Source organism: Topomyia yanbarensis, chromosome 3, assembly GCF_030247195.1.
Source record: "Topomyia yanbarensis strain Yona2022 chromosome 3, ASM3024719v1, whole genome shotgun sequence".
NCBI classification, from domain to species: Eukaryota; Metazoa; Arthropoda; class Insecta; order Diptera; family Culicidae; genus Topomyia; species Topomyia yanbarensis.
In genome coordinates this window covers 426,997,100-427,012,263 of record NC_080672.1, presented here as the reverse complement: position 1 = coordinate 427,012,263, position 15,164 = coordinate 426,997,100, and the positions used below count along the sequence as shown (strand labels likewise).

The window sequence follows — 15,164 nt, the reverse complement described above, 5'->3', positions numbered from 1 at the left end:
ACGGCACAACCGGGAGGACAAAAGCATTTTCGTTCGCTTCACATCGGAAGAAAGAAAGAAAAAAAAAACTCGCTGGAGGGCTTTTGTCGTTATGGACAATGATGGTTGTTATTTATGATGTTCAATTTACATGTTTGAATTGAGAGTGCTGCAGCTGCGCTGTAATACATGAACCATGCCTAGAACCGGTTGGAATTGAGATTTTAATTGGAAGTTTTAATAGCGTCGTCTGCAACATTCAGAAGTTTTATTGACTCAATAAATCTGAAAGCAGAATCCTCATTCACACGATAGAATGGTGATAAACTAGGTAACGTCTCATCGGAGCTGAATGTAATTCTAAGGATTTTCTTTCAAGTTTAAAACAAATACATTATATTCAATTGGGTATTATTGCTTTTCTTTCATCATGAAACCAATTTCCCCTTGCAAAAAAAAATGATACCAAAAGTTGGTGTGCCTATGCTAAGACTAATAAATACTGACTGCTGTGCTACTGATATAAAATCACTTTCCTACAAATATCCGGTCATTTGAACATGCCATTTCATACATCTACTACCCAGATCTATAATTACTGTCCGGTGCACGTTGCCGCCTTCACCGGTCGAGTGGAGAAGAGTAAGAATATCAATTTTTGTACTGTATATTGCTTCCGCAAATAAATTCATTTCGAAATCAAAATATGCTATCTCGGGTTCGGTTTGCTTGTGGCAATGTTCCATCGTTTTCCCCCGTTAGTATGGCACAGAAAGGATACAACAGACATACGGGTAAACGAAAGCAAACTACATACATCCGTCATGAACAACCGGTGGAAACGAGCAACTTATCTATCGGCTAAACTCATCACCTAGTCGATTGCTGGCGATGGAAAAGTTTTTTTATAGTTTTCAACAAAATACATACAATAGTCTGGTCGTCTACTTTTACATATTATAGTTTTAATATTTGTAACGATATGGATTCATGTGCTATCAAGTGATTGAAATTAATATTAAAACAATATAATCCTTCGGGAAATCCCATTCCCCAGAATTCATTCAATGGCAAGCAAGTAACATAGATAATTAAAACCTCTCACGTTCTGCCTGACGATGAAGACCGTCCGCCGAGAACTGTGTCGGTCGCAACCACTCCGAGGTAGCATTCCCTCCAGCTTGATTACGATATCCTCCAATTGCAAATATGCTACCTTCATCATGGACGCTTCCGTTTGCCTTCTGTTCGGTCCCCTCCTGTGGCTGCTTCTTCGTCTCCACCTTCTTACTTTCTTCGAATGAAACATTGGTTTTCATCATCATCGTCAACGGTGCAGCAATCTGGATCCGAACGGAGTCATCTCTAGTAATTGATTTTCTTCCCTTTCCAGCTTCGGGGTTTACATCGTCACCCGACCTGCTGTACCGTTGAGCTTTAGTGCATTTTTCCTCCTGTTTGTAAACGGCATCACCAAGCGTCGGCAGTAGATCGATGCTCATCTGCTTCCCCACGCACAGCCCGCCCGTCATCAGGGAGATGATGAAACCGAAGAAAATCGTCAGGAACGTCCCCAGGAACGAGTACCACATGTAGCTGATATGGTAGACAGCAGCCAGCGGAGAACTTTCCGAGGAGCTGCAATGATAAAAGAGTGAAAGCTGTAATTTCGATTCTTGGAACAGGGAAATGAAGGCGAACGATGTTGCCGAATTAGAATTTCCCGCAGGGTTGGGGGAATTCCTTTCACAGCAGTCATGATTCGGTAATTTCATGCTTCCCCGATCGGGAAATAAGCCCAATTGGGCGTAATTATCAGCGCGAGAAGCTGTATTCATTTAGGTGTTTTTGTTGAGTTTGGAAATTAAATCAGCTGGAAGACATGCACGCCTTGGCATGTTTAACGCTGTTTATTAGTTTATCACGAATGAGGTGATTCAATAGGTATGCATTGCTACTGTAAAGAGTGTCAAGATAATTTGACAGTAAACGTCATTGAGACTTTGTAACTTGTGCATTTTAATTAATTAATAGAATAGCTTGCAAAAATAGCTTTTAGCGTGTATAATACTCCTAATCCTCTAAAATTAGTACATTTAGTCAGGGACGTCTTAATACTACTCGGGGCCTCTGGGTATTATTGAATTAAGGGGGCACTATAGTTGAACAGACGCAAAAAGATTAAGAGTAACTACCGCTGAATATGGTTTAGCGTGACATCATAAAACAAGGAATATATAAATTCCATCAACGGCTGGATTTGTCTTTAGCATCTGCCGATAGGCTTTGTGGGCAGGTTTCAACATGCTCCTCGATAGCTCTATTCACTGCCCAAGTCTGGCGGTGTCAAAGCTAGCTAAGAGGGATGCAAACAGTCCACAGTGGTCCAGAATGTGAATTTAGCAGGAATTTTAAGTTTTTGCTCAAATTTAATGACTTAGGCCTGCAATATATTTGGCAAAGTTGTTGCTCTTAGCAAGGCCCTTCTTTTTGTTTAATACTATGTTCACACTACAGAGTTAAAACACGTTATAATGCTAGCAACAAGAAAAATGTCATCAAGGTAGCGTTCAAACACGTTTTGGGTGGTTCGAATTTTAGTAATATTTAAAATTGAGCTTTTTTACGGTTCGAGATAGAGCTTTACTGTATTTGATGAAGTTGTAGAGCAACACATTTTAGACAAATTTGCTGAAGACAGAGTGCACTGTTATAAAATCTTCTATAACTCTCGATAGGAACAAAAATGAAAAATGATCAATACAGATTATTGAAGGTGAAAGATTGCCGCATAATTTGACATACGTTTTGAAAATTTTAAGCGTGAAGAACGCAAGAAAAAAATCAATTGAAATTTTAAAATAGATGCAAAGTATCGTTATTCACATAATTATACAGTAAAAATATTTTTATGAGATAGTACAAATATCATTACATAAGTGTGCAAAAAATCATTGAACTATCTTCAGTAGTTTTTGAGATATAAAATTTACAATTTTATCATGCAATAAAGTTTAAGGGTTAATATCTTGAAAAATAAAAGGTGTTTTAACGAAATATTCATACCAAAAGCTATTCACCACATTCCCTATCCAATAAAATATACCTCATGAAGATCGGTGATTTTGCGAAAAATTCGAGGATCACTTGACATGGCTTTACTCTTTTATACTTTCCACTGCACGAGAAATCCAAATGTAAGCTTTAAGGTGTTTCTTAAAAAAACGGTTTTATTTCCATAACTTTTGTAGTTTTTATTTTATACTACAATACCCTTTGGACAACTTGACGATTATTCCAGGGCGCATAATTTTCTTTAGAACACCAACTACTGAACTCTTTTCGTTTAAAAGTTATGAGAATTTTTATATAAAAAAGTAACTTTTTCAAATAGCATTATCTTCGATTAGGGCACTTAGCATTTAATAGGGTTGTTGCCATATGAAATAGCATGCTTTGCAGTATAGATCACCAAAAAATGGCAAATTCGATATTTTTTTATATTTTGCAATATTTGCTCAATAAATAAGTTATTTTTAGTAAAAAGTACATATAACTTTCTAAAGAAATAAGCTAGAGGTTCGGTATATTAAGACAAAATGTTTTTCTTCAAAATATCTGAAAGTATTTCTTAAGTGATCCTAATGAAAAATCAAAACTGCAAAAGTTATATAAAGAAAACCATTTTTAAAGAAACACACTATTTTGTGTTAGTAATTGTGTTATAAAATGAAAAGTACACGACATAGAGTTTCAGGGTCTTCGACGAAGTTTTTCAAAATTTATTTTCTTCAGTTTTCTGGAAGACAGCGAAACTCTATCTCGAACTTTTTAATGGTTTAGTTTCCTAATTACCTTAATTACAACCACCGTACCCACTATTTAAGATAATAGAAAAGTATTGTAAAGTGCAATATATTATCACGAAAACGAAACTATACTTTTTATTTTGTCCACCGTGAAAGAAATTTAAATATATTACAAAGGGTGAATTCATGAAAAACCAATTTTTAAATATAATTTTTCATTTTTCCAACCTATTCTTTTGATGCTTTTCGATGCTTTTGAGGACGAACATTTCCTTCTAACACATCAAAACTCTAGCTTCTATCGTTCATAAGATATAAACACATAATACATCAAAATTAGATTAATTTAACTCAATTTTATAAAATTTAAAAAAATATCGTATTCCCCATTTGTTGCTCAATTATAACTCTAATCATGACTTTATTTATAGTTGAAAAAGAATAATTATCTTTTTATTGTCCCAATAAGTTATATTTTTGGCTGTTTTTGGCGAAAAAGTGCTCATAACTTTTCAACGAAAATAGTTAGATATGTGGTACCATGAAACAAATTATTCGCCTTTAGACAATCTTAAAGTTGACTAAAGACTACTTCTGTTTTTGTGTACTTGCTGGATTGGGCCGCTAAATGTGAAATGGGTTTATTTCAAATAATTGGAATTTGGTATATGGAAGCCTGTTTTAAATGGATAACGATTGAATCAATTTTGAGTGTTGGTTGAGCTGCGATAATGTCTAGAAGATTATTGCGTTGAGTGTGATCATTTAATAGGTTTGGAAATGATTGAACAAAAGATAGAAATTTCAAATTTTCTGGGGATAAATTTGTTCCTTTTGGTATTGGTTTGGTACTAAGAAATGTACTATGATCTGATGCGAAAGAAACAGGAATTGCTAAAAATAACGAAGTGATTAATGAGCTACTTGGTAATATTTTCCAATGACTGTTTCGAAACCGTTCATTCAGAATTTTTCACTGTGCAATATTTCAAATGAGTAACTTTTTGTCCAATATGTATGAATAGTCGCCCTATGATTCACGCAATAACTAAGGAAACATTCTAGGAGTAATAACTAAGGAAAGTCTAGGAGTCCAACTAACTCTCACATTTTTTTTTTTAGCAAGTACTCGAAATTTGGGGAGAATTCTGGCCAAAACCGGATCACTTTTCACACATGTGTCTCGAAAAGAACTTCAGGGAAACTTTATTTTCAATATATTACTTGTTTTTTGACTTGAGTCTTGTTTGTTTTCCTTTTTTTCAAGATTTTTTGGAGTGTGTCCAAAATAGACAGAAAGAATGAACCGGAAACGGTGACAATTTACCTTTTATTTATTGTATTCACTGTGAAAAGATATGTTCTCAAGCATTCCGCCATCGAGCAACTGTGATGATGTCATCACAGATTTCCAACGATATAGTGATTACCGCCACAATCCCAACAGTTACAGTGGACCGTTCTACCATAAATGGCTCTCATAAGCGAATCGTCACCGCCCCTTCTCTGACAGAATTCACTCGGAACTGAAGCGGGGATCACGATACTGCTGGGAAACTGTGATAACATCATCCCAGTTTCTCGATAACGGAGTGGTTAACGCATCCAACGTCACCATAGCCCAGGGATAGCATAAGAGTTGGTGCATTGGGTCGGAGTCCCAAGGGTTGCAGATTCGAATCCTGCCTCTGACGGGGGATTTCTTTTCACATAATTGTTTTCGTTTAACTCACCATTTCGATCTATTTTCCCCGTTGGATACACCCAAAAATAACTATTGGCACCTCCAAAAAATGAATTAATAGCTTATGATAAATAAGAGGAGTAATGTTCCCAGTAGTGTAATAATAAATCAGTTAGATGTCGAAATTCTAAATTCGCATTAAATGTTTGATGGTTTTCGTATGAAATTTCAAACGCTAGGGTATAATGGGTTGGATTCATTAAGGGGTTTTATCTACTGAAGTCTCAAAAATAGGGTATATTCACAATTTTTTAATTTATGATTATTATTTTCTTTTTTGATGCGATTTTTCATATATTTTAGTGCATGTTGTAAGATATTCGTAGTAATTTTTATGCTGAAAGGGCTTGCTGTGATAAAGCTGTTGCCACGAATCACCTTATTTTTTGCCACATGCACGATGCCCATGATAAATCAAGAACGGCTTATCTGAATTGGAAAAACCAACATTTTTTGTAGACACCATTCGTGAACGAAGGATTTGACAAAATCCTTTTGAGAAATTCTTGATTTTGAATGACTTCAAGAATTGTTTTTTTTGCCTAAAAATAAAAATACACTCAAAATAAAAATTCCTTCGTTCACGAAGAGGCCGGTGTAATCATAAATGATAGTTTTAAACCGATGAGTTTAGTCCTCGACAAATATATGTTTAGGGACCAAAAGCTAATTGGCAAAATACACTTTGGGGGGAAATTCCGGACGAACCGTTAATCGCTCAGCACAGCCTTTGCTAGCCAACAAAAAAGAAAAGTTTTCGTTGACTGCTATGCTTCTTGGGCTATAACGATTTCTCCAGAATTTCTCCTCTAAGTGAATTTTGATGTTTGGCTTTTGAAACCTTATCATATGTTTGTCGAGAGTTGTTACCGAGAAATCGTTGTCACAGCTAAGCCGTTTTCGAAAGATATCGATTTTGAGGTAATTGCGTTTAAAGTTTCACGTCAATATTGTGAAGTGTTAAAATGAGTTATATTCGATCTGCATGGAGTCGTCTATTTTTGGTGCCATACTGGCTATCTTATGAGGCCGCAGTAGTGTCAAGAATATCATTTTGATGTTGACGACGTGCCATTCTTTCATCTTTAGTAGCCTTTAGCCACGTTTTTCTTTGCGAAATACTTGTTATTTAATTATTTTGGCTTTTTTTTTTTAAATTAATATCCATTTCAAAAATACCAGCCACTTTGCTATTCAAAGTAGATAAAAATAAATAAATAATCGATTATTATTTCTATCGATTATCCTGAGCGCATTTTTTCACGCTTCTTGAACTATTGTTTCTAGGTGGTGAGCAAAGGTCAGGTTTACCATCTATCGCTTGCTGATCATTCCGGTCGTCGCTAGAGCTTTGATTTTCACTGTTAAATATTTGGTGCTTTTTGCGTTTTCGAGTGACTATAGTATAGCCGTCTTCTTTCTTGTTTATTTATTCGCTTGGTATGTTAACTATTCGCTTAGGGATACCGTGGAATATTGATTTTCCGGCATTATTTTTTGGTCGGCTGACAGTCGAAGGCTGTTTGATGGTTTTGGTTGTAATAGATGATTTTGCTTTAGTTGTTTTGGTGCATGGCTTACCATAGTGTGCCTCCTTTGTATGTAGTTAACACCTTGAGATGATCTACCCTACAAAGTCCAATAAGACGGTATGGGTTGGTTCAACCGCATTCGCACCACCCGAACAACGTTGAGAATGCCAGGGGAAAAGTTTCTTCATGTGTTGTTTGTGACGGATTTCACTTATTTATATTTCGGTATAAATCTTTTAATCCGTGGTAGTACGCGGTGCCAAATCGTGTAGGCGAATTTCTGTCAGATCAAGGTCTACATATATGGGGATCTTGCTTTAGACGTTTTCATTTTCGATGTCGTGTTGCGTGCTGTTCTTCGCTACGAAGTTTTCTGTCTCGGTTAAGGAGTTGAACGTTATTGGTTCTACTTGTCTCGTGTGATGTAGTTGTATGTGTGATACTTCTATAAGAACAAGTTCCATTTTCACCTTGATCAACTGTTTCACCTCGCGCACTGTAGCTCTAATTTTAGTCTGCGACAAGTCAATCGCTATTGTGTTCTCCCGAAATGGGCATATATTGATATACAATTCCGTTCATATCGTTGATTATGGTGAAAATCAAAGTCTTTCGGTGTCGGCAAACTTGTCTGTAAAAACAACTTTTTAATTCTAAGAAATATTTCCGGTACCTTTATCAATATAAAAGGTCTGTCTTGGCAACACATACGTTTCATCGTTCTGTTAGATGCACACCCTAAATTCGATCAAATCATGATCATGCAGCTTGCTGGCCTGCGGATTCTGTCTTAATGTTTTGCTTTACGGTCCAGTTCGGTTGCTTTATTGAACGATACTTGAAAATCTTTCACTAGAGTATATCGAAATGTACTGCGAATAGCTCCGAGTTTGTTAGCCTTGAAAATTCAAAACGAATGTTTCAATAAAAAGTTTCACAAAAGTAGAATAAACATAAAACAATGAAAACCAATAGTTGTATGATCTGAACTCGAAAGGAGAAAAAAAAAACCTGTTTTAATCCACCTAGCGGTGCAATTGTGCCTTTCTCATTTCTCTAAACTATGGCACGGAGGCTTTTTATGTTCAACATAATTGTGGAAATGTCCATTACATTCTTAGTACACTTTGCACTTATACACAATGGCATGCCAGCCACGAACTTGATGAGCTACGTGTCGACGGTGAAACACTTGAAACAAAAAAATATCATACTCCATTAGTCTAATCAGCATTAGATCAATGTTATCTGCTTGCTAACTCATTTTGTCATGCGGGGATGGGTATGTGAGGAGGGTCCCATGAACGAACGACTCCCCAGCTTAAATTGGTATGCTTTGTAATATAGTGGTGGTTTAAAGATGATGTGGTTGAAAGGGAGGGGTATGAGGGCTGGATGGGGTGGTGTTCTGAGGGGTGATTTAAGGAGATTTTTAAAGGAGGAGAGTGAACAGTAGAGGGGGGGGGGGGGGTGTAACCCCTCTCCGTAAACCATCAACTAAGCCCCTGTTAAAATCCAGAAACCTTATGCGAGTCGAAAAAATTAGGTTGACGTTTTTCAGAGTGATTGCATAACCTTTCTATATGAGAAAGGCAAAACCATAAGAAAATCATTTTGAGAAATCAAATTTTTTCTGAATTTGTGCAATCAGATGAAACTATTTACAATGTACATTTCATCTATTTCTATCTCACCAAGATTGACGATGAATTATGGATCACTGATTCTATTAAAAAATAACTTAATTAAACACCTGTTTTAATCCACCTAGTGGTGAAATTATTCCTTTCTCATTTTTACAAACTATGATTCCATGGCTGGTTAAGGGGCTACACCACTGTAGAGCACCCCCTCTAGCGTTTGCCTTTCTCAATGGAAAGGTATTGCAATTGCTCTGAAAATCGACTTTTTAACGTGACATATACCATTCGATTCAGTTCGTCGAGTTCGGCAAATGTCTGTGTGCGTATGTATGTGTGTGTCTCACTTACTTTTCTCAGAGATGGCTGAACCGATTTTCACAAACTTAGTCTCAAATGAAAAGTGCAACGTTCCCATAGGCTGCTACTGAATTTCTAATGGATCCGATTTCCGGTTCCGGAATTACAGGGTGATGAGTACGATCACACAGAAATTGTCGATCATCTACTTGGATTTGTAGTACTAGGTCACTAACAACCATTCAAAGTCTCTTTGGCCACATTGGCCACCATCATCGGTTCCGGAAGCTCCGGCGGAAGTATCCAAATTCAGAATAGCAGTCACATCGGTTTCTCAAAGATGGCTTGACCGATTCGACCAAACTTAGTCTCAAATGAAAGGTGTTTATCCCCGTAAATGGCTATTAAATTTCATCCCATCCGACTTCCGGTTCCGGAGATACGGGTTGTGTCGTGCGGTCACAAAGCAAATTCCGATTCAAACCGATACTCCGATGAAAGCAAAAAGGGTAAAAATTTTGCTAAAATGTCTCTCAAACAACTTAAATGTGCAGTGCTAGGTCACTGGCTATCAACCGAACATCCGTTGACTAAATTGACCACCGCAGACGGTTCCGGAAGTGCCCCGGAAAAGCGGCCATCTTTCAAATTAACAAACTCACATCAGTTTCTCGGAAATGGTTGGCCCGATTTTCACAAACTTAGTCCCAAATGATAGCTATATCCCCACAGATGTCTGTAAAATTTCGTACGGATCACTTATAAGGTTCCGAAAATATAGACTGAACCGTCCGGTCACTTATGAAATTCCCATATAAGACTGAACTCAATTTTTTTTGAACCCCATGAATTTTCTGAAATCGAATTTGTATTTTTGATGACAAACATTTTTAAAATGCTTGAAACGTCGAGATTTTATGCTACCTCGAAATTTTTTTTTTATAAAGATCGGCTTTTTGGGACTGCCGATTTCGCACCTTTTTGCGTTTCTTATATGAAGAAAGCCTATGCAATTACTCCAAAAATCGATTTTGCAACCGAGGCCCGGAGGGCTGAGTCTCATATCCCATTCGATTCAGTTCGTCGAGATCGCTAAATGTCTGTGTGTGTCTGTATGTGTATGTATGTGTGTGTCAAATAATGTCACTCAAATTTCTCGGAGATGGCTGAACCGATTTGCACAAACTCATTTTCATGAGCGGTATAACGCTCCCATAAGACGCTATTGAATTTTTAGTTGATCGGATTTCCGGTTCCGGAGTTACGTGTTGAAGAGTGTGGCCACACAGCAAATTCCCATATAAACTGGTAACACTATGGTGTCCGAATGATGTAATGCATATTCAAATACGTTCAACATTACTTGGATTGGCGGTTCTAGATCATTAATGACCAATTAAAGTAGTTTTGACCACATTGGTCACGTACGACGGATCTTGATGCCCTCTGGGAACTCTCCAAGTTCCCGAGCTAATGTGTCTATTTTCCAGCAAATCTTTATCCGATGTTTACAAAATTGCTTTCAAATGAATGATATAATACTCCCATTGACTGCTATTGAATTTCATTCCGTTCTGACCTTTGGTTCCGGAGTTATAGGTTGCTTATTGCGGTCTCATAGGAATTTCTCATATAAACCGGCACAATCGTAATACCTCATAGGTTTAAAATTTATTGAAATGAACATCAAATTACTTCGATTCGCAGGCCTAGACTACTGATGGCGAATCAAAAATTATTGGAATATATTGTCCACTATCGATATTTCCGGAAGTCCCGGAATTCCGGGCAAATTCAAGATCTAAAGCCATTTCGGTGGCGACTGAACCAAATTTCACTAACCTAGTCTCAAATGGAAGGTATAATATGAAGTTCGGTGTTGAACCCTCCATCTACCCCTCCACCTCTTACCTCTTTAGCCCCCCCCTTCTGGCTCACCCCCCCCCCCCCCTCTAAGACCAACCTCCCACATGCATCAGCTTCATCCACCCCGTATACTAAAATAAATTAGATGATTCCCGACACATCCATCCCTCCTACTAATTATATGCCGTTCCTTCTCCACCATGAAGTTAACATGAAGACAAAATTGAACTCACTCTGATTAAGCTATATAAATATTATATTTTCGTTTGTTTCAAGTGTGTCGGTATCGACATGTTGCTTATTATGTTCGTGACACTCGTGCACTTATATATGCTTATCAAGTGTGATAAGAATGTAACAGACATTTCCACAATGTTATATTGAACATAACCAGCCATTAAATCATAGTTTGGATAAATGAGAAAGGCACAATTGCACCACTAGGTGGATTAAAACAGGTTTTTCAACGACCATGCGGTAGACTTAGGTGGAACGTCCATATAAACTCGCCTAGTCCTAGTTTTCCATTCTAAGCTTATAACTGATTAGCTCTAGAATACCTTTCATTCAATCAGGTATGTAATGCACCTCAGAGCAAATAAAGAGGAGCTCTTTGCACTTTTCATGCGAACCACCGCTTTTCGCTTTGCTCCCATACATGCATTCTACTCCATGGTTGCACACCTCAAAGAGTAGAAATAAAGAGGTTCTTTAGTGTGAATCTTGCTTCCACGCGCACGAAAGCAGAGAAGGCAACCAAAAAACATTTTAAAAACGTTCTTCCGATCAATCCTTATCTAAATTGTAGTTTGATTCGCCTTCCTACCTGCTTGCCAGCGAGAGGAGGCACAAAAAAGTGGCTCTTCAAGGTTGCGCGAAATTGTGCAGCTCTTGGTGCACAGATCTGTCTTTTTTTCATTTTCAAGTTTCTCTTTGTGCGGTCGTCTGCACATCGCAGTGTTTTTGTGCTGCTCTATTTTTCATCGGTGTATTTCGCTCTTTGTGCACATTGTGTGAGCAAATAACAAACCTGTTTTAAATTTCATTGTTTTCCCTTATTCTTAAATTTGCATAAAAAGAGATTACAAAAAAAAAACAAAATGAGGTATGCGGAAAGTGAATTACTCATGTTTCTCTTATTTCTTTACATTATATTCATACTTAATAAAATTAAAAAAAAACCTGTTTTAATCCACCTAGTGGTGCAATTGTGCCTTTCTCATTTGTCCAAATTACGATTCCATGGCTGGTTATGTTCAACACAATTATGGAAATGTATATTACATATTCAGTACGATTTGCACATACATACAATGGATCGACAGCCAAGATCTTGAGATACTATGTGTCGACACTGAAACATCGCTTGGGGACCATTCATAAATTACGTAACGCTTTTAGGGGAGAGAGGGTTCGACAAGTTGTGACATAGGGGAGTTAGTTTAAAAAAATAGCTACTTTAGCAACCCCTCATTGCATACCTCTACCTAAGCCTTTATAGGTCAAAAAAATTTTTGACCGGGATTAGGTTGACGATTTTTAGAGTGATTGCCCTTTCTATATGAGAAATGCAAAAATATGCCAAAGTTCAAAAAAGTCAATCTTCGTCAAATTTTTTTTTTTGAGATTTCATCAAATCTTAACGTTTCATGCATTTTAAAGTCATTTGCCATCAAAAATGCAAATTCGATTTTGAAATTTTCCCTTACTCCCTTTGAGAATTTTTCATTTCAGTTTATATGGAAATTTGCTGTGTGGTCGAACTCTTCAACCTGTAACTTCGGAACTGGAAGTCCAATCAATAAAAAATTCAATAGCAGCCGATGGGAAGGTTGTACGTTCCATTTGAGACTAAGTTTGTGCAAATCGGTCCAGCCATCTCTGAGAAACAGAGGTTACATTTTTTTCACACACATACGCACATACACACAGATATTTTCCGATCTCGACGAACTGAGTCGAATGGCATATGATACACGGCCCTACGGGCCGGGATTAGGTTGGCATGGATTTAGCATTTACCCAGAGTCGTAGCGTGCGGTTGGTGAAATTGGTCCCGTCAAGAGTGCCGACCTTAAGGCCGCGCTATAATCTTGATCTGCTTCATAAAATAAGTGGGGTTTGGTCATAAAATAAGTCAGGATACGAGTATCATGGATGGATGAAAGCCAAAGTAGACTGCAAAGGGGCGCATAACAGAGGCTTTAGAAAAGGCGCCAGAAGACTACGCTACGGTCTTGTTAGTCTAGAATAAACAACGAACAAGACAAAGACGTCAAATTTCAACAAAAATGGCGAAAATTATTGCAAACGTTTTCCGTAAGTTTTCTTAGTTTCATAGAAACAAGTGGAACGGAAATGTGGCCATGGGCAGTAAAGCAGGACACTTTTTGACCCCTTCATGCCCATGTTGTTTATGAACAACAACGATTGTAAACAGTCATAACTTTTGATTTGGACAAGATTTGCTCACAAAAACAAGTACGACTAATAACTGTGGCTATAACCTTTCATTTGAGTACCAACAGTTGTAATTATTATCCCTAGAACTGAAGTTATCGCAACTAGTGTTATTAGTTTTCTATGGAGCAGTGCTGTCAGGGACAGTTTGTGTTAACGGTGAAAAATGAAATTTTATATATCCTTGTAGTCATGAAATATAATTGAAAACTGATATAGCCTATCAATTTTGACAGGACAGCTAGATCATTTATTATCGGGAAGATTCGGATTTGTGACAGAGCTTCCTCTTGTTGGTATATTTGGCGGCCTCTCAAGAGATCCAAAACAAAAATGTTACAAAGATATATTTGCTTGAAATTAGTGAAATACTGCATACATTACGCGCGGTACAAACAACCGATCATTCAGACGGTCGTTGTCGAAGCAAATGCAACTTAGTCTCGCCAAAGGTCATTCGTCACCAATTCGTCCCGTTCGGGACGATTGTCATCCAAAGTCTCACGAAGCAAAAGATCATTGAAACAGCCAATCTCGTCTTTCAGTAGATCCACGCATGCCAAGTTAGAATCAATAACTACACCAACTGATCTCAACATTGTGAGCGGGCATGTAAACGAATTCTCCCCAAATTTCGAGTATTTGCTAAAAAAAAATGTGAGAGTTAGTTGGACTCCTAGACTTTCCTTAGTTATTGGGACTCCTAGAATGATTCCTTAGTTATTGCGTGAATCATAGGGCGACTATTCATACATATTAGACAAAAAGTTACTCATTTGAAATATTGCACAGTGAAAAATTCTGAATGAACGGTTTCGAAACAGTCATTGGAAAATATTACCAAGTAGCTCATTAATCACTTCGTTATTTTTAGCAATTCCTGTTTCTTTCGCATCAGATCATAGTACATTTCTTAGTACCAAACCAATACCAAAAGGAACAAATTTATCCCCAGAAAATTTGAAATTTCTATCTTTTGTTCAATCATTTCCAAACCTATTAAATGATCACACTCAACGCAATAATCTTCTAGACATTATCGCAGCTCAACCAACACTCAAAATTGATTCAATCGTTATCCATTTAAAACAGGCTTCCATATACCAAATTCCAATTATTTGAAATAAACCCATTTCACATTTAGCGGCCCAATCCAGCAAGTACACAAAAACCCAATTGCGAAGCATCATTCTTCGCTGAAAGAGGCATGAAAAGCGAAATACAATAATCATAAAACCGACAGAGTAAACCAAATGTAAACGAAATCTGCTCCATGCCTCCACCCAGTTTAACTATGAACGTACCGCCGAACTTCAAACCCTCCAGGAAGAGCAGCTCAGATAAAGCGAATCGGAGGACCTTTAAATTTTATACCCTGATTATTTTCCATATTTACCCACCTTTGTCGCGAGTGGAATTGAAATTGAGATTGGAGCGAATACCGCGTCATCAGGAGAAAAAAAAGTTTGTTAAAAGTCGTGTGCAGCCGCTTAGCACAAATCACACGCACTGCAGCTCGATAAGTAACAGGATCCCTCCCGACGGATGGCATCAGCAGTAGTGGCCTGTCGCGTTCCAGAACCATGCGCCCCCGCGTGCAAAACTTGTTCATAAATATGCAAAAATCGAATTTTTCCATTCACGTTGATAACGAAAGGTTAATTCACCGAGGGGATAGTCAATACTGTCAGTTGGTAAGGTACTGAAATTTAAAGATGCTGCTGCTTACGGTCAAACTACTTAAAAGAAGAAGTTATAAACTGTTTGATTATTATCGATTCACTCGAACGTCAATGACCCCTTGACTGTGCGAATCGGAACGAACGAAAATTTG

At 37.5% G+C, this 15,164-nt stretch overlaps 1 protein-coding gene across 1 annotated transcript in view; it reads right to left on the bottom strand.

Annotated features, from left to right (window-relative positions):
* Positions 1-373: 373 nt before the first annotated feature.
* LOC131691899 (sodium-coupled monocarboxylate transporter 1) overlaps positions 374-15,164 on the bottom strand; it is a 285,364-nt gene continuing 270,573 nt past the window's right edge. The window contains exon 12 of the mRNA XM_058978642.1: positions 374-1,617. Within this exon, the coding sequence (XP_058834625.1) occupies positions 1,071-1,617 (547 nt within the window). The 3' untranslated portion in view covers positions 374-1,070. The remainder of the gene's footprint in view (positions 1,618-15,164) is intronic.